We start from the raw sequence: 21726 nt of genomic DNA, 5'->3' as shown, positions 1-21726 counted from the left end.
GTTGTTAAGAGATATTTGTCCGAGGAATGTGCAGTTGCCTGGAGACCTTATCCGTCAAGGACGAGAGCAGGGCCTAGCCCCGACTCAGCTCCTGAATAGTTCACCCCTTCCCTCCTCCCTTCTTCCTCTAGGACCGTCCAGTTCTGGCCGGACCCAATGAAAATCAAATAGATTGACCGGACCCAACCAGGGGAGGTTTAGCTGTTCGAATGTTAGCCAATTAGAAGAACACTGTAAAACTGCTTGCTTTTCCTTATAAAAACCCTGCTGACGAGGGCTCGGGGCCTCTCTCCTAGCGTCGTTGATTAAGGACGCAGAGGACCGAGTTCGAACTCGCTAATAAATGACTCTTTGCTGCTTGCATTGATCGTGGTCTCTGGTGGTCCTTGTGGGGTCTCAAGCCTTTGGGCACAACACATTTACTTGGGAAGAAGTGGAAACCTGGGAGCCATGGTAGAACTGTTTTATGCAGTCATTTTTTGAGGAATAATTTACAAACAGTAAGATTCACCCGATTTACGGAATATGACAAATGGATACTGTTGTGTATTCTCCATCATGATCAAGGTTAAACCACATTCTCTAACCCAGAAAAGCCTTTGATCATTTGTTGTCATTTTTTCTCCCTAAGTCCTTGTGGTTTTTCACTTTCCAGAACTTTGTAGGAATGAGAACAGTCTGTGTGTATATATGTATGAAAACAGTAAATGGTACCAGAAAGTGGCTGCTTCTATTACTACCATTCCTTCTTTTGGTCCTCTACACATGTTTGTGTCTCATCTTAAATCCATGAGACCCCCACCCTTAAAGACCGAGGTGTCCACTCTACCTGTAGTACCCTCTATGCCTTATTCCCTAATGGAGCTGATCCTACTCACCAGATCCATCCTTCATTCCCTAACCCACATCAACCCAGACTCTGCCCTGGCTGTCATGGAGTTGGTCTCATCATTGGGCAAAGCCAGCAGACATCCTTCAGACTGCTCTTTCTGCCCAGGACACAGCCTCTGCATCCAGAAGTAGCTGAAATAGTCCTCTTGCATGTCTTAGCGCTTAAAGATCAGGGCTTCTCTTCTGCTTGTACCTGGGTGCTGTGGACTGGGTTCCCTGCATGGTTCCCATGATCCCCTCTCTCTGCACATTCCTGAGCACTCCATGGTTCTCAAGGTCTAGTTTTAGAGTTGCCAACACCACACAAAATGTAGGCCAGCCCTGCTGTTTGCAGTGTGCTTCCACCTCCAGTGCAGTGACTGGACTTTATTTCTTTGCTACTGGGTATGGAACCCAGGGACACATTACCACTGAGCTACATCCCCAGGCCCTTCATGTTCTTATTTTGAAGCAGGGTCTCACTATGTTGCTGAAGCTGATCTTGAAATTTTGATCCTCCTTCCTCAGTGTCCCCAGTTGCTGGGATTACACATGGGTGCCACCATGACCCATTGACTGTGGCAATTTTGATGCCCTGAACTATTTCTGGCTGGGGTGTATCTGAGAGGTCAAGCACGTGCTTCGCATGTGCCAGGCCCAAGGTTCTTCAATCCCCAGCACTCAAACAAAATAAATCTGAATAAATGAGTGAACCGAAAAACAAAAGAATCATCATTTCTGATAGAAGGAAAGCGGTAAAGGTACAGAGAGAATCCTGATGCCCGGATTCTCCCAAGATAAGAGGAAGAAGGAGAGTCAGCAGGAAGTTGGGTAGAAGATGGGGCAAGAAGAAGATGCCACTTGATTTTGGTCCTATGCAGTATGAGGCATTTGAGGCACAGAATTAGAGCAGGAGTCCAAGGAGAGGAGCCATGGAGAGAGGCTGGTCTGGGTGCTTAAGTGCTGTTGGATTCTACTCATGCCTATAGGATTCCTTGTGCGGAGAGGAAGGAATACAAATTTAGTGCTCAGTTCTCAAAAAGTTATTAATTATCATTCCTTTAAGCCTTTTTATACCTTCTGTCCAACCAATATTTTTTATATGTTATACACATCTAATCAAAAATTATGTCTATAAAGTTAACAGATTTGTAACTTTTTAAAAATATTCTGCTATTAATTAGTTTATTTTTTCTTTAGTAGGGATTGAACCCAGGGGTGCTTTACACTGAAGCTACATCCCCATTCCTTATGATATTTGGTTTTGAGATAGGGACTGACTAAGTTATCTTTGGCCATTCTAAATTGTTAGGGCTGTCCTTGAACTTGTGATACTCCTCCCTCAGCCTCCCAAGTCACTGAGATTAAAGGTGTGGAAGTATAGTAGTTTCTTCTTTTTTTAAGTTTTTATATGTGTATTTTGATTCATTGTATACAAATGGGGTACAAATTTTAATTTCTCTGGTTGTACATGATGTAGAGTCACACCTTTCTTGTAATCATACCAAGACATAAGGCTATAATGTCTATCTCAGTTTACTATCTTTCCTTCCCCCACCCCTCCTGCCCCATTTTCCTCTTCACCATCCAAATTTCCTCCATACTTCTCTTACCCCCAACACTCCATCCCACATTATGTATCATCATCCACCTATCAAAGAAAAAATTTGGTTTTGGGTTTTGGGACCTGGCTTATCCTCTTAGCATGATATTCCCCAACTTCATCCATTTTCCAGTAAAGGTCATAATTTTATTCTTCTTTCTGTCTAAGTAATATTCCACTGTGTATATATACCACAGGTTCATTATTCATTCATCAATTAAAGGGCTTTTACTTTGTTAGCATAATCTAGCTATTGTGAATTGAGCAGCTATGAACTTTGATGTGGTTGCATCTTGGTAGCTAAAGATCTTGAGGTTGGGGCAAGACTCATCCTGCTCTGAGAGGAGGAGAGGTCAAGGCTGATGAATAAAAACCGAGAAAAGAGAACGTGGAATATGGATAGAAGAAGCAAGTTAGTGTCCAGGGGAGGACTTGACTTTGAGTGTGACCTTTCCTGCTTTGTGTATTGAAGGCGTTCAGTCCAGATTTCCCTGGGCCACGTGATTTTTGAGACTGAAAATATAATTAGGCATCCCTGCTAAACACTTCCCTCCCTGATAATGAAATTCAATGAAGTGACACTTTAGAAAAAATAGAGAGGTAAGAATGTGAAGTGGGAGCAGGTGGAGACACCATCTTTGGATCAGTTTAGCAGCACAAGGCAGATTTTAAAAGGTATCTGGAAGCACGAGGCAGGAGGACAGGTGTGGTCAGTGGAGACACAGAAGCATGTGGCAGAGGGAGGTAAAAGGTGATGAGAGAGCCCTGAGGAGGCAGGAGAGGTGTGCTCTGTTAGCACTCATCTGGGCAGAGCTGCTCACAAGTGGGTCCTAGGGATGCTGGAAGGCAGGAGGCCCTGGGACTCTCTTGGGATCTCCTGCCCTTGCAGTCTTGCCACACGCCTGTGCTAAGGCCCAGGCTAAACTGACCTGCTTAGGAGGGTCCCTGGGAGATGGCCTTGCCCAGTCCTGCTGGTTCTGAGCTCCTCATCCCATCCCTGTCTCCCTCTAGCATGACAACCCGTTTGACCAGGGCTGTGCCAGGAACTGGTATACCACCCTCTGTGCACCACTCGGACTCATGTGAGTTGGTAAACCAGGGACTTAAGTGGGGACCCTGGGGCTGGTTGGGAGGGCTGAAGCTGGGTCTTCTTCCCTGGTCCCTATCCCAGCTCCCAGGCCCTGACACACATTGATCATTTCCTTTGGGGTTTTCTTTATGGAAATCTGGTGTTTCTGGGAATATCACTGTTTCTTGCTTTTCTAAGTTCTTGCCCCAAGATGTGGGGCACAGGAAACTGCAGACTGGATGAGGCTCCTGGATGAGAGCCCTGGGCTGTCTGCTTTCCAAACTGAGTTGTGCAACAAAAAGTAGAGAACTTGTGAAGCCAGGCAGCATGGCTCACACCTGTAATCAAAGAGACTCCAGAGTCTCAGGTAGGAAGATCTCAAAGTTGAGACAGGCATTGGGATCCAACAAGATGGTTTTCTCGTATTTTGTCAAGAATGGGCCTGGCACTGGTGATGCAGCTCAGTGGTAAAGCCCCATGGATTCAATCTCGAGGACAGGGGAAGGGGAAGGAAACCAAGCAATTTGACTCCATGATATTAAAATTTGGGGTCATGAGGCGTTGTTAGCATGTGCTTAGCAACTTGGAAGCCCTGGGTTCAATACCCAGCACCAAAATAAGAATAAAAACAAAAAAATTAAAAATCTCTTTATGTATATGTACCAAACTACAAATGAAAATGTTAGTTTAGTGTGTATACCTTTTGAGCGGGTAATGTAACTTTTAGCAAGTGTGTCCTAGAGAAACAATAGAATAGCACTGATTTAGGGACTTTGTCCCATTACTTAGATAGTAAAAAGAAAATAAAAATCGACTTCAGGGTGATTAGTAGGAAATTGCTTAAAATAGGGCATGACCATTTAATGGACTACTGGATCATTTTGAGTGGATGTGGGGGTAAAAACTGTCATGTATTACTGGGCACAGCGGAGCAGACTGTGAATAGCTATTTCTTGTTTAGGATGTGGCATAGTATAGAAGTTAACAGCAGGTTCTCTAGTCACATAAACTCCCTAAGAAAGTTACTTCTACTCTGTGCTGATTAAGTGTCCTGCGGGTACTAACTTAGTCTCTCTAAGCTGCATTTGTAGAACAGAGATAGGATATTTGTTGTTGTTGTTAGTGCTGGGAATTAAACCCAGGGCCTTCACATGCTAGGCAAGTGCTCTAACATGAGCCACATGCAGAGCCCAGGAAGAGTTGGTATCTTAACACAGTGGGTTGTTTTCAGGAGTAAAGGAAATATGTGAGGCATGTCTTTTGATTAGTGCTCTTCATTGTGTTTTGTTCTACTTCTGCTATGGTGAGATGATGGTGGGTGTGTTATCAGTGAGACATTGTCACCCTTGCAGGGCCTTTCTACTACAGAAGGAGTCCATGTTTATCATCTGCAAGTGAAAACAAAATTACACAAATATCAACTTAAACTCTCCATAACATTACCTCCCAGAAATAACATTGGTATTAAGAAAGCCTCTTTCCTTGTTACTCATTTGAAATTGGGGTCCATCTCCCATTGCTTCATCCCTCTCACTTTTTGTGGTTTGGGGTTGAAGTCAAGCAGTGCTCTGACACTGAGATGCATTCTCATCTCTTGAGAAAAATGATGTAGTGAATTGAGGGGGCTGGCCCTCCTGCCTCAGCCCGAGTCAGTCAGAATACAGGCCTTTGTCACCATACCTGACTCTCAGGTGGGCCATGGTAGAGGAGACTGCTTTCTTATTTGAGGAGCTTCAGTCAAGGTGGTGGGAACTAAATCTTACTATCATGTTGTTTAAATGCACTTTTATTATATAATCTGTTCTTTCTGGGCACAGTGGTGCACACCTGTAATCCCAGAGGCTAGGGAGACTCAGATGGGAGGATTGTGAGTTCAAAGTGGGTCTCCACAAATGTGAGGTGCTCAGTAATTAAGTGAAACTCTGTCACTAAATAAATACAACATGGGACACAGTGGTCTAGTGTCCTTAAGTTCAATCCCAGTACTAAAAATGTACCCACAAAAAAAATTCTGTCCTTTAAAATCATTTTGTCTAGTATTTTGACTTGTTATTTTTCTTTGGGCCTATTTTCCAATATAGACACAAGGCTATAGTCAGATCAGTTTTCAGGTATGAAACAGGCTGGGCATGGTTGCCTGTGCCTGTCATCCTGTGACTCAGGAGGCTGAGGCAGGAGAATTGCAAATTGAATGCCAGTCTCAGCAAAAGGTAAGTGCTAAGCAACTCCACAACACCTGTCTTAAATAAATACAAAAAAGGCTGGGGTTGTGCTTCTGTTGTTGAGTGCCTTTGAGTTCAATTCTTAGTACAAAAAAAAAAAAAGAGTGAAATCTTAATCACTTAAAAGTTCTGTTCCTAATTGTGAAGCCCACATATTTATTTCCTGAAAGGTGAATGTGGAATGGCATGGCCCTCCCATGTTCTGTATTCATCTAAAGACTACAGAAGAACCAGACAAGCAAGCATCCTTTATCTAGTTTCTTCTTGTACCCTGACTTTTGCTTTCAGCTTAAGTTTTTACATTCAGGAGCTACTCAAGTGGGTAATGAACAGGAGGAAATCCAGGTTTTACACTTCTGTCCCTCTCCCCAAAATAACCCAGCACTCCATTCCCACTACTGGGTTTTGACCTTTCCTGTTCATTTGCAAAGCAAATCAAGGAAAGTAGATCTCTAGAAAAGAAGATCAGTTAGTCAAACTAAAATTATGTATATTGGTTTGTTTCATGTATTTTGATATTTATCTCTGAAAAGTGATTTTGTTAGAGCAATCAAACCACCAGTCATTTCTGAATTTCTTTTTGTCAGGAAATGCCAGAGCAGTGGGCTTGATTTTACATACCTCCAATATCACCAAAGGAGAGCAAAGAAAGATTCCTGGATTTCTGCTGAATGACTTAAAGTTCTGTGAGTCTAACAAAGTAAAGCAGAATTATCTCAACTTGTACTCCTCCTGGTAAGGTATCAGACACTGGTAAAAAACGGAATCACATAGAAAGTTGTGAAGCACTGCAAGATAAAAAGACTATTTCTGGAAAAAAAACTAAATGCTAACTCATATTTGTTGTCCCTCCTTTTCCTGCAGAGATTCTGCTTTTTGGAAACTTTTGGGTGGTTCTTCAACATCATTTGGAGTCTGAGGATTTCATTATTCTCAGAGATTGCTTAGAAATGGAATTGGGAGTTTTTTATTTTTTTCCATTTTTTATACTTTGTAATTAAACTTGACAGTGGGATTTGCTCTTCTATTTACTTGGGTTTTTTTCTCTTCACTGATTTAAATGATTTTCAGTTGAGACAGAAGAGGTGTGGATTTGTGAACATGTTTATGCTAGAAATATGTTCATTGTCAGTGGCCTAGAAGGAAGTTTTTCTATACAGACACACAGACCTTGGAATAAAAAAGTTTTCTACTAAAAAGTGAAATCTGTCAAACATGTAAATACATAAAAATAAATATTAGATCTAAAAGGATTTATACCTCATAATTAGAATATCATTGGGTAAGAAATGATATATAATGGATTTTTAAAATAGTTCATTTAAATCAGCATGAGAATTAAGTCCCCATTTTAGAGGTGGTGGAACCACCTCAGGAAGGTCTTTTGAGAGGTAGACTCTCCTTCCCCACACTGGTTCTTCTGCTTTCTCTTCCTTGCATTGTACTTCAAAGATGAAAAGATCATGTCTCCTGTTTATCTCAGTGTAGATTTTGCCAATTACATCCCCAGGATGGCTGTTAGTTTTATTTAATAGGTTTCTCTGTCTCTAAAGTCTTATATCTGGTTTTTAAAAATAATAAAATTAAACGAAAATTGTATGTAGTTTGAATCAATTATATTTAATATGTTTAAATCATCACAGAAATAAAGGCTTTGTTCAAGGAAGAAGCAGACTTCTTTGCAAGTAATATCGATCTTGTCCTTGTACATTTTATTCTGGTATACCCTTCAGAAAAGGGCAAACTTTTACCTAGAACTTTTGGGTGAACTAGCAAGTAAGTTGCATTTTAGAAACAAATCATTGTCAAAAATTGTGCTTTTCCCAGTTGTCTTTTTGGTTACTTATTATACCCCTGTTCCTTGGTAGGCAATTCTCTGAAGAAAGTGTCTTAAACAGTAAATGTTTTAATTTAATACAGATTGACAGGTATAATTCCATTACATTTTAACAAATTTATTGAAGTATACTTTTCATACAATAAAATTCACCCATTTTAATCATCAATTCAGGATTTTTAAAATGTATTTTGAGGACTCATTAACATTGGGGAGTTATTCACTGAGTCTTATATCAATTATTTTCTTTTACTGACATTTTACTAAAGAAGTTATTCTACTTAAAATGAAATCATTTTCAGAAATTTCACTTGCTCTTCTTTTATATTATTTTTCTTTTTGTCATATAAAAGTTTTCTTTCTTGAATTGTTAGCATTCTTTCTCTTTCATATTCAGACAAGAATGGTTTCCTTTCTGGATCATCAGTAGAGTAAGTTAATTTATTTTTTTTTTAGTTCTTCTACTAATTTAGGTTACCCAAGACAAATCTGCTTGTATTTTGCTTTCTAAAATAAATTTTGCCATCACAGGTAAATAACTCTTTAATGTATATATAAATAGTACTCATGAATATTTTTCAAATACCTTTAATTCATATACTTACTTCTCTTCATTTCTTAAAATCACCTTAACTCTTTAATTGATGATACTGTTACCAGTAAGGTTTAAACATAAACATTAGCTCATGAAATAATAACTTCTTAAAGTAGATTAAAAAACAAAGAAATGGTTACATTGTAACCTTTTAATCTTCCTTGCTCATGTGATGAACACAGCTGAACACCAAGGGACCAGAAACATCAGTTGCAGTGAGAGAGGAGGATGATGGGGATGAAGAGGCTGCACTTCTTGTCATTGGCCCAGGACCACCTCATACAGAATCAGTGAGTGATTGACTCGTGACCCTGTGTGTGCATGTGTGCATGTCTGTTTCTAAAAACAGCTGTTTGTGTTTGACTTTCACCAATGATTTCAAAAATCCCTCGAGTTTAAGATATTTTATGAGAAATTAATTTGATAAAATTAAGATTTTTACCTAGAGAGTACTCATCATATATTTTGGAAAAGTAAATTTGTAATTCTACTTTAAAAATGAGAAAACTTAACTCACTGGGTATTTCTTTCTATGTTGTGCCCTATTTTCTATTTTATTTTTATATTTTTTACATTTTTCTCAAAACCTTGAAGTCTTTCAACACATAGTTGAGCGTGAACTTCCTCAGCAGCTAAGGGAGAATATTAGTAGGAATGACCTCAGATGGAGCCAGGGAGAGAGAACTACTTGGGGGACTTGCTGTGGACTCTGATGTGGTGGACACAGTGCAGGGCACAGGCAGAGCTCCAAGGACTGCCAGTGGACCCTGATTTCTGGAGAGCTGTGATTTTTTTTTTATGCCTTACAACTGGCTTTTTATTTTTGTGTAAAATCTATTGTGGAAGTCAATAATGTTTATTTCAACATCAAGGTTTATAGTCTTTTGCATATTATCATATTAAAACAATTTAAAGTGTGCTACTTTTTTACTACATTCTCATAGTCTTATTTTTCTTCTTTTCAATTTTAAGAATATTTTTATTTGTAGATGGACACAATACCTTTATTTCATTATTTATTTTTATGTGGTACTGAGGATTGAACCCAGTACCTCACATGTGCTACCTAAGCATTCTACAACTGAGCTACCACCCTAGTCACTGTTACATTATTTTAGATCTGAACACACATACATTTTATTCATGGACATGCTATTTTTTCTAGTTTTATTTTTTTGGATTATAGGGGGTACTGTGGATTGAAGCCAGGAACACTAAAGCACTGAACTACATTCCCAGTCACTTTTTTTATTTTTTCATTTTGAGACTTGGTCTTCCAAAGTTGCTTAGTACCTCAGTAATTTGCTGAGGCTGTCTTTCAACTTGGAATTCTCCTGTCTCAGCCTCTCAAGTCCTTGGGATTACAGGCATGCACCACTGCACCCTGCTGCTAGTTTACTTCTAAATACATTCATGCTATGGCAAAGAATAATGTTTCACCTTTTTTTCAACACATGTTTTTTGTACTCTGAAAATATTGCATTCTGTAGAACAAGAAGAGAGACAACTTAGTTTTGGTTAAAAATTAGGGAACTGAAAATGTGCCAGAAAGAATACCTGAAAACCTTGTTTACTTAAACCTCAGTAATGAACTATATCTCTGCAGATTACCACAGGGTGTGTAAATGACCCCATTCCTGCACCTGTTGGTGATTCACATGTTGACAGTGGTACCAAGTCTTCAGAAGAGCTGAAAAAGAAGACAAATTTGACAGATGAAGAGATCATGCAGAAACTAAGGAAGATATCCATATTTCACTTTTTTCCTGAATTAACATTTCTAAAAACATTGGATCCAACTCTGGGTATATAGTTCATTATTAGAGCATTTGCCTTGTGTGCAAGGACCTTGTTTCTATCCCCAGTACACACACACACACACAAACAAAATTCCCAGTCGGATTGTTATATGCCTTTTATTTTGCCTTAAGGTAGAAAGAAAAATAATTTTCTTATGGGAATATTTGCTTCAATTAATATGGAGTGAGCTGGGCATGGTGGCACATGAGTATAATCACAGCCATTTAGATGATTGAGGCAGAGGTCTTCAAGTTTAAGGTCAGTCTGGGTCATTTAGTGAGACCCTCTCTCAAAATAAAATATAAGCATGGTTGGAGAGATAGCTCAGGAGTAAAGTAACCCTGGATTCAACCTCCAGTTCTACACAAAAACAGTGAAGGCTAATGAATATTCTTCTTGTTTGTCATGGCAGTGGGAACATATTTATTATGTATTGATAGGGAAGTCAGTCCCTTTGGGAGCCCTTCTTTCCTATAAGCCAAATCTAAAGCAGATGAATGTGGAGGTATTTTGAAACCTCATGAAGGAGGTTTGTATATATTTGTCCAAACCTATAGCTTTTCAAAATGGAAACCTGTAGTCATAAAATATATTCCAAGGAAAAACACTTTTTCCTTCTCCCTCTTACTTCATTAACAATCTGTGACCTGAATCAAGCTTTATAAGTAGAGTAAACAGTTCCAGGAAGGGGGTAACTATAGTGTCTGATTAGAAGCCTACAGTAAGTATAGTGATATAGAACAATATGACTTAGAAGACTCTTGAAAAAACTTTATAGATGGGTTGTTGCAAGCACTTACATGTTCTACATTGTTTGGTTCTTGATTCCTTAATACTTTGAAATATAAAAAAAAAAAAAACACTTTTACCTTGGTTTCCTATAGATGTTTACATAAAGTAGTCCTTATCTTAGGAGTGCTACTGCTTTGAAAATATAAACTAGAATAATAGTTATGACTATTCATTTGTGACCTTTAGTTTTCACATCCCACTCCTTTTTTAGTTAGTTTCTTGACTTGAAACATAGTAGCTAAGTTGAGATTACCTACATAAGATTATTGGAGTTTAGTATTGGAGATTATTGATATGTCCCTATCTTCTTTGATCTTGAGTAAGTGAAAATGTAATGTGATTTTCTTATTTTGGACTTAATTGTCATAACCATTTAAGTTAAGATTTTAAATCCAACCTCCTAATTTTCCCATTCTTGGTCGTGACTTTGAACTTTCCTCGAATAGATATGTGATTAGTTCATATTAGAATCATCCATATAGTAGTAAGTGGGTTCCTAAATATATTAAAAGAAGATACACTGGAATAGTCAGAAAAGTCCTTTAGGATCATTCATTTGGATATCATTCATTTATTAGGACTGATCGTAGGTAGTTTCATAACTTAGCACTAGTGTGTAATGCATGCAGAGGAGTAGAAAAGTAGAGTGAAGAGTTTTCCAGGAATCGCCAAGCTTTTGTTTATTGTTGGTACTGGGGATGGAACCCGGGGGTGCTTTACCACTAAGTTTTCACTCAGCCCTTTTTCTTTTTTGTTTTGAGACAGGGTCTCACTGAGTTTCCAAGACTGGTGTCAAGCTTGTGATTCTTTTGTTTCAGCGCCTGAATAATTGGGATTACAGGCATGTGCCAACTACCCAAGGAAAATGTACTTCAAAGTTGATTTCTATGAATGCAGCCCCACAATTAGGGTTGAAGTCTCAATATATATTATCATTTCACCATCCTAAATGAATGTGTATAGAAGAAAATAACCTGTAACCCTGTAATACAACCACAGCTACCACTTTTACTAGTCAACTTTCGTTCATAAATATGAACACTTTTTAAAAAATTGAATAACATGCTTATTTTTCTATTGTGTCTTTTGTGGTTTGTAAATATGAATTTCTAAACTACATGAGCTTTTGTTTGAGAGGGGCTCAGACTAGGGATTGAACCCCAGGGGCATTCGCACGCTGAGAAACATCCCCAGCTCTATTTTGAACTTTATTTAGAGACAGGGTCTCCCTGATTTGCCTAGTACCTTGCTTTTTTACTGACACTGGCTTTGAATTGATGATCCTCTTGCCTCATCCTTCCCAGTTCCTGGGATTACAGGCATGCACAACTGTACTCAGCTAAGTTGAACTTTTCATAGACATATACAATTTGCCCAAGAACAGCATTTGAAATAAAAACTGAATTAAAAGTTTCAGAATTGTGTGCCAGTCACCTCTCTGTGTTAAGACATGAATCCCAGTTGACAATTCCTTCATGTTTCTGCTTCTGATCATTTGAAATGAATATTCACACCATCAGCAATGTCCTTCATTTACCTACCTTCTCTCACTTACCAAGTAATGTCCTTGTCACAAAAGCACCATCTCATTTGGAATATGCTATTTTCACCTCTTTCTCCCTTAAGTTTACTTCTCAGTGTTGACACTTTGAAGTAGGCAGCCTCAATCAAACCATGAGATTACAAATTTCTACATTTTTTCCCAGTGTTTAAAAGAACCTCAAACATATTTACCTATGAAATTTACTATATTTGGATGTCTTAATTCCTTCATTACCCAGATCTCATTAACTATCAGTTCCTTCCCTGACTCTCTCTTTAGGTTCATCCATTTGATGGCAACCTTTAATGGAAATAGAATTGAATAAAAACAATGGTTTTGCTCATTCTCTTAGAAAGTAACCAACACCAACCAGTTAATAATTTATAATAACTCATAAATTATTATGTGTTCATAATAACTCATTTGAACTCTTGAACATTGAATGCCACATGTTTAGAAAAATAAAAATGTGAATATGTTTTTCATGGTCTGTTTTCAATTACCGGTTAGGAGAAGATTTATTTGTAGTAATGGAGTAACTTTCTGGTGGAACGCTTACAGATGTCTTAAGACAAACATGTATGGATGAAGCACAGATTGCTGCTGTGTGCAGAGAGGTCCCTTTGCTCGGTTTTGGTTAAAGAAAGGTGATATGTGGTTAACAAGAGTTGAATAAAAGAAAATTTTCTGCACAGGCAATTTATATTGTACACATTCTCTGCAAGGTATCCCATATTGCATTATCTCAGATGAGAGTTTGAGTGCTTTAGGTGTAGGATAATTTGGGAATGAAGAATAGGCCCTTTATTTTTTTTTTTATTTTTTTTTTCAGTTCTTTTCTTTTTCTTTTTTTTAATTTTATTATTTTATTGTAAACAAATGAGATACATGTTGTTTCTCTGTTTGTACATGGCGTAAAAGCATACCATTTGTGTAATCATAAATTTACATAGGGTAATGCTATTTGATTCATTTTGTTATTTTTTTTCCCTTCCCCCCCACCCCTCCCACCCCTCTTTTCCCTCTATACAGTCCTTCCTTCCTCCATTCTTGCCCCCCTCCCTAACCCTAACTCTAACCCTAACACTAACCCCTCACACCCCCCATTATGTGTCATCATCCACTTATTAGCGATATCATTTGTCCTTTTTATTTTTGAGATTGGCTTATCTCACTTAGCATGATATTCTCCAATTTCATCCATTTGCCTGCAAATGAAGAATAGGCCCTTTTTAAATTTTTGTGGTATGGGAATTGAAGCCAGGGGCTCTCTGTCACTGAGCTACTTCCCCACACTTTTTGTCTTTTTTTTTATTTTCATTTTTTAAATTTTGAAGCAGTCTCCAAAGTTGCCAAGACTTTCCTGGAATTTGTAATCCTCCTACCTCCACCTGTGTTGGAGCTGGGTTTACAAGCATGCCTGGTTAAGACCTTTGAAGAACTATATTCACAGGCAAATCTCATTGTAGTCACCACAATAGTTTACCATCCAGACAGGGAAAATTAAGAATCAATGGGGGTGCTATTAAAAACATGCCCCTCAGCAAGGTGTGGTGGTACATGCCTGTAATCCCAGTGACTCAGGAGGCTGAGGCAGGAGGATCACAAGTTCAAGACCTACCTCAGCAACTTAGCAAGGCCCTAAACAACTTAGTGAGACTCTATCTCAAATAGTAAAAAAGAGCTGGAGATGTAGGTCAGTGGTAAAATCTCTCTGGGTTAAATCCCCAGTATCCCTTCCCTCACCACTCCTTCCCTCCCTTCCCCAAATTGGAAACTAGAACTATCTCAGACAATCTGAGACAAATGTTTAAATTTAACATGATTATGTCTGCTTCTGGCTTTATTGAGTTCACAAAAGGTGAAGAAATTGGTTGTTTCTTTATATTTTTTAAAGAATTTCTAGATGTACTGTTTGTTTATGTTAGTAGAATATTCCGAATTGCCCAAGTCTTAGCTAACAAGCAGTGTTTCATCTGTGGGTCTGTATTTTTTTCTATATGGAAGACTCAGGTTAATGGTTTGCTTATTGTTATGGAAACTGATATGACTTTTCATGATGTCAGAGGGATCATTGTCATAAATGACAAAACTAGAAAAGTTTATGAGACTATTCTGTAATACAGAGTGAATTATGAACTTTGTGTAATACATAGTGAATTATTTTTATTTATGCAACATTCTTAGAAAATATAATTCTGAGTTGTGTTCCACCTAATGGTTAAAGGAAAAAATCAGAAGTCTTTTGTAGTTCTGAATATTATATGCCTTAACAAAGTATGTTTGACCCCTAAATACTAATAAATTTTACAAGAATTTTTCTGTTTATTCTTAATTTGTGTTTCTCCATTTTTTCATAGATGATTAAAATCAATTTTAGGAGTGGTTCTAATGGTATTTACTTGTGTCTTCATTGATGTGCCTAAATATTTAAATTGTGACAAGTTTATTTCTACTTCTTTGTACCAGTGATTTTCGGTGACTTTATTCTTTTCAAGAATCTGATTAAATGCCTGGGAAATATGATATGATGATACTATTTATATATTTTTTCTTTATCTTTCAAAAGAATATTTTCAGTGAGATTTTTAGTAGTTAGAAATACTGTGCAGACTTTGTTGTTCTACTCTGATGTTAATAAGGATAAAAATACAGCTAACTTTTCCCAAATATATCATTTATCCTTTGTGTTTACATTCAGAAACCATAGGGGAAAGAAAATTTTAAAATGTTTTTCTTATTTTTGTATTTTAAGAAGGGAAGAATTTATTCTTACTTTCTTTTCTTTATTTTTACAGAGTGCATATTGATTGATTGTACATAAATGGGGTACATTATTTCGTTTGTATGGTTGTGGACAATGTAGACACATACCATTGGTATAATCGTACATGTACATAGGGAAATGATATCTGTCTCACTCTACTATTTTTTATACCCCCTCCCTCTCACTTCCCACTGTGCAATCTAAAGTTCCTCCAACTTCTCTCATCCCCCACACCCCCACCCCCATTATATATCATCTTCCACTTATCAGGGAAAACATTCGACTTTGTTGTTTGGGGATTGGCTTATTTCACTTAGCATGATATTTTCCAATTCTGACCATTTATCTCCTAATGCCATAGTATTATTGGTCTTTGTGGATGAATAATATCCACTGTGTCTATATACCACAGTTTCTTTATCCATTCATCTGTTGAAGGGCATCTAGGTTGGTTCCACAATCTAGCTATTGGGAATTGTGCTGCTAAAATCATTGATGTGGCTGCATTACTCTAGTATGCTAATTATAAGTTGTTTGGGTATAAATGGAGGAGTGGGATAAATGGGTCAAAATGTGGGTCCTTTCCAAGTTTTCTGAGGCTTATCCACACTGATTTCCAGACTGACTGCACCAATTTGCAAATCTTTGAGTATGAGCAATATTAAATTGTACCATTTTACCCATATCCATTCCAACATCTATTATTGTTTGTGTTCTTGATAGTAGCCATTCTAATTTGAGTAAGATGAAATCTTAGATTTGATTTAATTTGCATTTCTCTAATTACTAGAGATGTTGAATACTTTTTCATATCTTTATTAATTGTCTCTATATCTTCTTCTGTAAAGTGTCTGTTCAGTTCCTTGTACCATTTATTGATTGAGTCCTTTGTATTTTTGGTGTAAAGTTTTGTTGAGAATGTTGTATAGTGCAGGCTTTCTAGTTCTGAATTATTTTAAATTTTTTTCAAATCTGAATCTTAATTTTGCTGGATACACAATTCCTGGTTATCATTTAGGTTTTTTTTTTCAGATCTTCAAATATATTATTCCAAGACATGGAAGCTTTGAGGATCTGGGTTGAGAAGTGAGCTGGGGCTTGAATTGGTTTCCCCCTAAATGTATTTTGATGATTTTCTCTCATGGCCATTAGGATTCTATCCCTATTCTTTATGTTAGTCATTCTCATTTTAATGTACCTTGATGTGGGTCTCCTGTAGTTTTGTACATTTGCTGTCTTGCAAGCCATCTCTATTTGATTTTCCTTTTCATTATTTAGGTTTTGGAAGTTTTCCGATGATTTCATTGAAAAGTTTGTGTATTCCTTTGACTTTTATCTCTATGCCCTCATCTCTCCAGAAAATCTTAAATTCCGTCTTTTCACATTATCCCATATATCTTGGAAGTTCTGTTCATGGTCTCTCAACTTCTTCTCTACATGGTCAACTTGATTTTCAAGATGATAAGTTTTGTCTTCATTGCCTACAGTCTGTCTTCCAAGCAGTCTAGTCTATTGGTCATACTTTCCACTGAAGTTTTTATTTGGTTTATTGATTGTATCATTTCAAGGGATTCTGTTTGATTATTTTTCACAATCTCTTTGACTTTATTGAAGTGATCTTTCATTTCCTGTGTTTTCTGTCTAATGTCACTCCTGAAGTTGTCCGTTCCCTGGCAGATCAGTTTTAGTAAGCACTTTTTTTTTTTTTTTTTTTTGCGGTGCTGGGAATTGAACCCAGGGCCTTGTGCTTGCAATGCAAGCACTGTACCAACTGAGCTATATCCCGAGCCCTTAGTAAGCACATTCTTAAGTCCTTCTCTGATAGTTTCCATTGTGGAATTAGTGGATTATATTATTGTTGAATATTAGTTTTTTGGGGACAATATATCCCTCATTTTTCATGTTGTTTGGGTGTCTACACATCTAGCAATGTGGATCTGAGGCAGTAGAGTAGTGATTATTGTCCCTGAAGTTTCTAGTTCCTCATCACAAAGGTAAATACAAATAATAACCTCAAATAATCCAAACAATATACAACTGCAAAGTAACTATCTCCTGAGGAGATGTTTACAGTTTTGTCACAATAAACAAAAATGATATGTACAGTTACTGCCTACAATAAAAATGTATGATTGGTAGATTGTTTATATTTTTGAAGGGATGACCAGAGGAGAAAGAAGTCTTATAGGATGTGATGATTACGAGAATTGAAAATACAGAAGTAAAAATTAAAGAAGAGTACAAGAGGGAGCAAGAGTTTCGCTGTAAGCAGGAGAAAACAAAGAGAATCGAGGAAAACATATAATTGAGAGTAAAATATATAGACTGCAAAATGGAAATATTCTCATCAGACACCCTAGTCATCAATAAAGTGATCTGTGAAAAATAATTAGTTTCAGCAATGGTAGAAATGTGAGGGGGAGGGGAAGGAAAAATGAGAAAATAAATCTGCATGAAAAGTTGGGGAATTTTTTCTGTTGGAGATGAAAAGATCCTGAGCTTCCCTACTCTGTAGCATGGAGTGTGTGATATTTGCTCCCCTCAGGATGGGGTGCTAGGGTGAGAGGTTAAGCCTGCAGGTGGAACTCCTGGAGGTGGGAATTAGACCTAGGTGGGCTCCAGCCAGTTCTCTGAATGCCAATTGTTTTGGAGATTTTAAATCAGCATACCTGCAGGGTCCAGCAATTGCTGGTCCAAGCTGGTAGGTTGAACCCCAGGGACCTCCTTTGGGTTCCGATCATGTGATGTAGGAACAAATACTTAGTTCACTACATTTCCTGCTGAACATAAGATTCCTGGTCTCAGGTTCAGTATCCAAACACATTCTTTCCCAACTCTGCCCTTACCAATTCCCAGTCTGGCTCTTCTCAGCCAGACATGCAAGGAGCTGGATTGAAGGGGAGCAGGGAGCCACGAGGGTTTCCATGTCTCTTGTGTGAAACTCTCTCCATACTTGCTTTTTTCCTGGTCACTTAATCCCACCTCTGTCATGTAGCATTAGGTTTGCCAGGCTGGTTTTTTGGCCTGACTCACATCCATGAGAAATAGACTTCCTCAGCTGCTGTGGGGACAATATTCAGGCTGCAAAATGGTTCCTTCCTTTACCTTCTGCACAGTGTTGAGAGAGATGCAGTTTTTTGTTTCCTGCACAAGATATTGCACAGCGGCCCAGGCACTTCTTTGATCTCTAAGCTGTCCATATCCAGTCAGGCCACAGTCCTCCCCAATATGCAGGTTACTTTGAATCCCTTATCAATTTACTCTCTTCATGGAGTTACTATTCTGGCATGTACCAATGGTTGCTGCTATAGCTTCCATAGCTGTGACACTGGAAATTCCTTCCCCAATATATTTGATCTTCTGAGTTTCCAATTTCTTTGAGTGTACAATATTAAATTCCAGCAAAGATCATCCAAATTTTTATCCATTCAACCCCCTTACAGAGAAGTCAACTGTCTGCTTTTCCTGGTTTAATGCCATGGAGCATTAGGAAGTACTACCCTATCCATAATTACATTAAATGGAAATGAATTAAACATGCCAATCCAAATACTTAGAATGGATGACTGGATGAAGAATAAGAAAAACAAGCTTCCAAAACAATATCGACAGGAATTTCAATATCCTTTTAAGGACAAACAGGATGTAAGGATGGGAAAATACTTCATGGACATAGTAACCATAAGGAAGCAGGGTGGTCACATGTACATCCGATAAAATAGAATTTACATTAAAAATGTGAAAAGAGTCAAAGGAGGACATTATATAAAGACAAATGGTCAATTAATAGGGCACATGGAAAAAATTATTAATATACATACACCCAATATCAGAGCATCGGAATACATAAAGAAATCTTGAGGAACTGAAGTGATAAATAGTAACATTTTAGTAATTTTAATTATTGGGACTTTAATACTCCACTTTCTGTAGAGCGAAAACATAGAGACAGAAGATCTTTAAAGATACCGAGGACTTGAAGAACACTGTAGATTAAATGGACCTAGGAAACATACATGGCACTTTCCACCCAACAACAGTAAAATACAGTTTCTTCCAGCACACATGGAACACTCTTCAGCATAGATATATATCTCTATATCTTATAAGTCACTGAATATGTATAAACTAATTCAAGAGGATTGAAATCACACCAAATATATATTTTCCAATTCTGATGCAATGAAACTAGAAAGTAGTGGTAGAAGGAAAACTGGAAATTTTTCCAATAGTTGAAAATGAAACCACACAGTTTTGAACAATCAATGGATCAAAGAAGAAATCAAAGGGGAAATTAGAAAATACCATCAAATGAATAAAAATGAACATACAAATACCCAGTCTTATCGGCTGCAGCAAAAGGGATACTAAATTGAAAAATTATAGTGATTAATACTTGTACTAGAAAAGAACAAAGAGCTTAAATAATCAGCTTAACTTTAGACCTTGATATAATTTGGATTCTGCATGTTTCCCCAACGTCCATATGGTAAAGGCAGGGTTCCCAGTGGGATAGTACTGGAGAATGTGGGAATCTGTAATGGGTGTGTCTTTGTGGGGGGTGACTTTGAATGAGGAGGATGGTGGGACTCCAGCCCCTGCCTATTCTGTCTTTCACTCCCAGCTATGAGGTGAGCAGTTTTGCTCCTACAGGCATTTCCATCCTGAGTTTCTTTCTCACCTCAGGTTAAAGTAACATGGTCAATCATGGCAAGAACTTCAAAATCTGAGTTAGAATAAGCCTTCTCCCAGTACAAGTTGAGTTATCTCAGATTCTTATTATAGAAATGGAAATATGACTCACATGCTCTTTCAGGAAGTCAAGAAACAAACAAAAACAACAATTAAAGAAACACAAAAACAGACAATAGAAAACAAAATAAGCCCAAAGTTAACAGAAGGAAGAAAATAAATAGAATTAATCAGGGAAAAAATAAAACAGATAATAGAATAAAAGTTATTGATTTTGTTTGGTCCTATAAAAAGATGATCACAGTTTAAAACTTTTAGCTGGAATAACTAAGTGTCTCAGTCTGTGCTGCTATAACAAAATATTTCAGGTGCCAACACTGGTGTCATTTGAGTGCTGCTTTGCTTCCAAAGTGGCATCTTGCTGTGTCCTTTGAGGTGCAAGGCAAAAAAATTGGAGAATGCTTTATTCATCACTGAAGCCTTTTATAAGGGTGCTCATCCTGGAAGCCACAGTGTTTTATGTAACCACAAGTTTTATTGGTGCTATGTAGTTCCACATAACGACAGGATTTGTTGTTGTATTTGTACATGCACAAAATATAACAATGTAATTTGGACAACGACACTTTGCATCACATCACTCTCCCCTCCTTTCTCTTTTCCACCCCTTGGTCTCTTTCCTCTGTTCTGCTGATCTCCCTTTGATTTTCATAAGTTTTCCAGCCCTCCCTACACTTTTCTTTGCCTTTTGACTTGCTAGCTTCCACTTTGATTGCAAACACATGACTTTTAACCTTCTGGGCTTGGCTTATTTTGCTTAACATAAGGATTTCAAGTTCCATCTATATTTACTGGAAATAATATAAATTTCATCTTTTCAGTTTTCTTTATGGCTGAATGTAATTCTATTGTATATATACCATATTTTCCTTATCTATTCATCTGTTGATGCACACCTAGATTGGTTTCATTGTTTGGTTATGATGAACTGTGGTGCTATAAATATGGCTATTTATTCATCACTATACTATGATGACTTTGCTTCTTTAAGATGAATCCCGAAGAGTATTATATAGGTGGATCATAAGGTGGTTCCATGCCTCTACTTTTGAGGAAACTCCATACTGATATCCATAGAGGTTGTACTAATTACAGTCCCACCAAGAGTGTAAAAGTGTTCTTTTCTTCTCCATGTTCTCTCTATAATTTACTATACTATGCATCTTGATGACTGCCATTCTGTGTGAGGTAAAATCTTAGTGTACTTTTAATTTGCATATCCCTAATAGCTAATGATTTTGAATATTTTTTCATATATTTGTTGGCTCTTTGTATCTCTCCTTCTTAAAAATGTCTGTTGAATTCATTTCTTTATTTGTTATTTGGATGATTTCTCTTTTTGATGTTGGGTTTTGTGGTTTTAGTTCTTAATCTCTATTAATCCTTTCAAAAGGAATACCTTGAAAGACTTTGTCCCCTTCTGTATGTTTTCTCTTCATATTCGTAATTGCTCCCTGTGCTCTGAAGACAGTTTTTGACTTGATGCCATTTTTTGAATAACTGTTTCAATTATTTCCTGAGCTTTCAGGTGGAAGTGAGAAAGTTTTGTCCCATTTCTAAATATTGATCACAGGAGAATAAATTAAAACATGAATTCTTACGGGAACACTGTAATTCCAGCTCTATTCCTTTCCACCCTTTATCCCTAACTTTCCTGTCCTTCCATAAAATGCATTCATTTTATTACAGTAGCCCCCAAAACTTTTTGACTCCTTTCACCATAAAAAGTCTGAATCCAAAGTCATATCTTCTACATCTTATGTGAATTAGATTCAATGTATGATCCTTCCTGAGGGCCATTTCCCTCCAGGTATGAAACTATAAAATCAAGGGTTATGTGCTTGTCAAACACAGTTGTAGTACAGGCATGTGATAG

At 37.4% G+C, this 21726-nt stretch overlaps 1 protein-coding gene and 1 pseudogene across 1 annotated transcript in view; both read left to right on the top strand.

Annotated features, from left to right (window-relative positions):
- Nucleotides 1-21726, top strand: part of LOC124992739 (zinc finger CCHC domain-containing protein 14-like) — a 231746-nt pseudogene that overhangs the window by 146589 nt on the left and 63431 nt on the right.
- Nucleotides 1-21726, top strand: part of LOC124992782 (serine/threonine-protein kinase PAK 2-like) — a 93598-nt gene that overhangs the window by 32511 nt on the left and 39361 nt on the right. The window contains exons 3-4 of the mRNA XM_047564032.1: nucleotides 8379-8486; nucleotides 9803-9935. Of these exons, the coding sequence (XP_047419988.1) occupies nucleotides 8379-8486; nucleotides 9803-9935 (241 nt within the window). The remainder of the gene's footprint in view (nucleotides 1-8378; nucleotides 8487-9802; nucleotides 9936-21726) is intronic.

This window comes from Sciurus carolinensis, chromosome 9 (genome assembly GCF_902686445.1).
Source record: "Sciurus carolinensis chromosome 9, mSciCar1.2, whole genome shotgun sequence".
Classification (NCBI taxonomy): Eukaryota; Metazoa; Chordata; class Mammalia; order Rodentia; family Sciuridae; genus Sciurus; species Sciurus carolinensis.
This window is presented reverse-complemented; position numbering and strand designations above follow the sequence as displayed.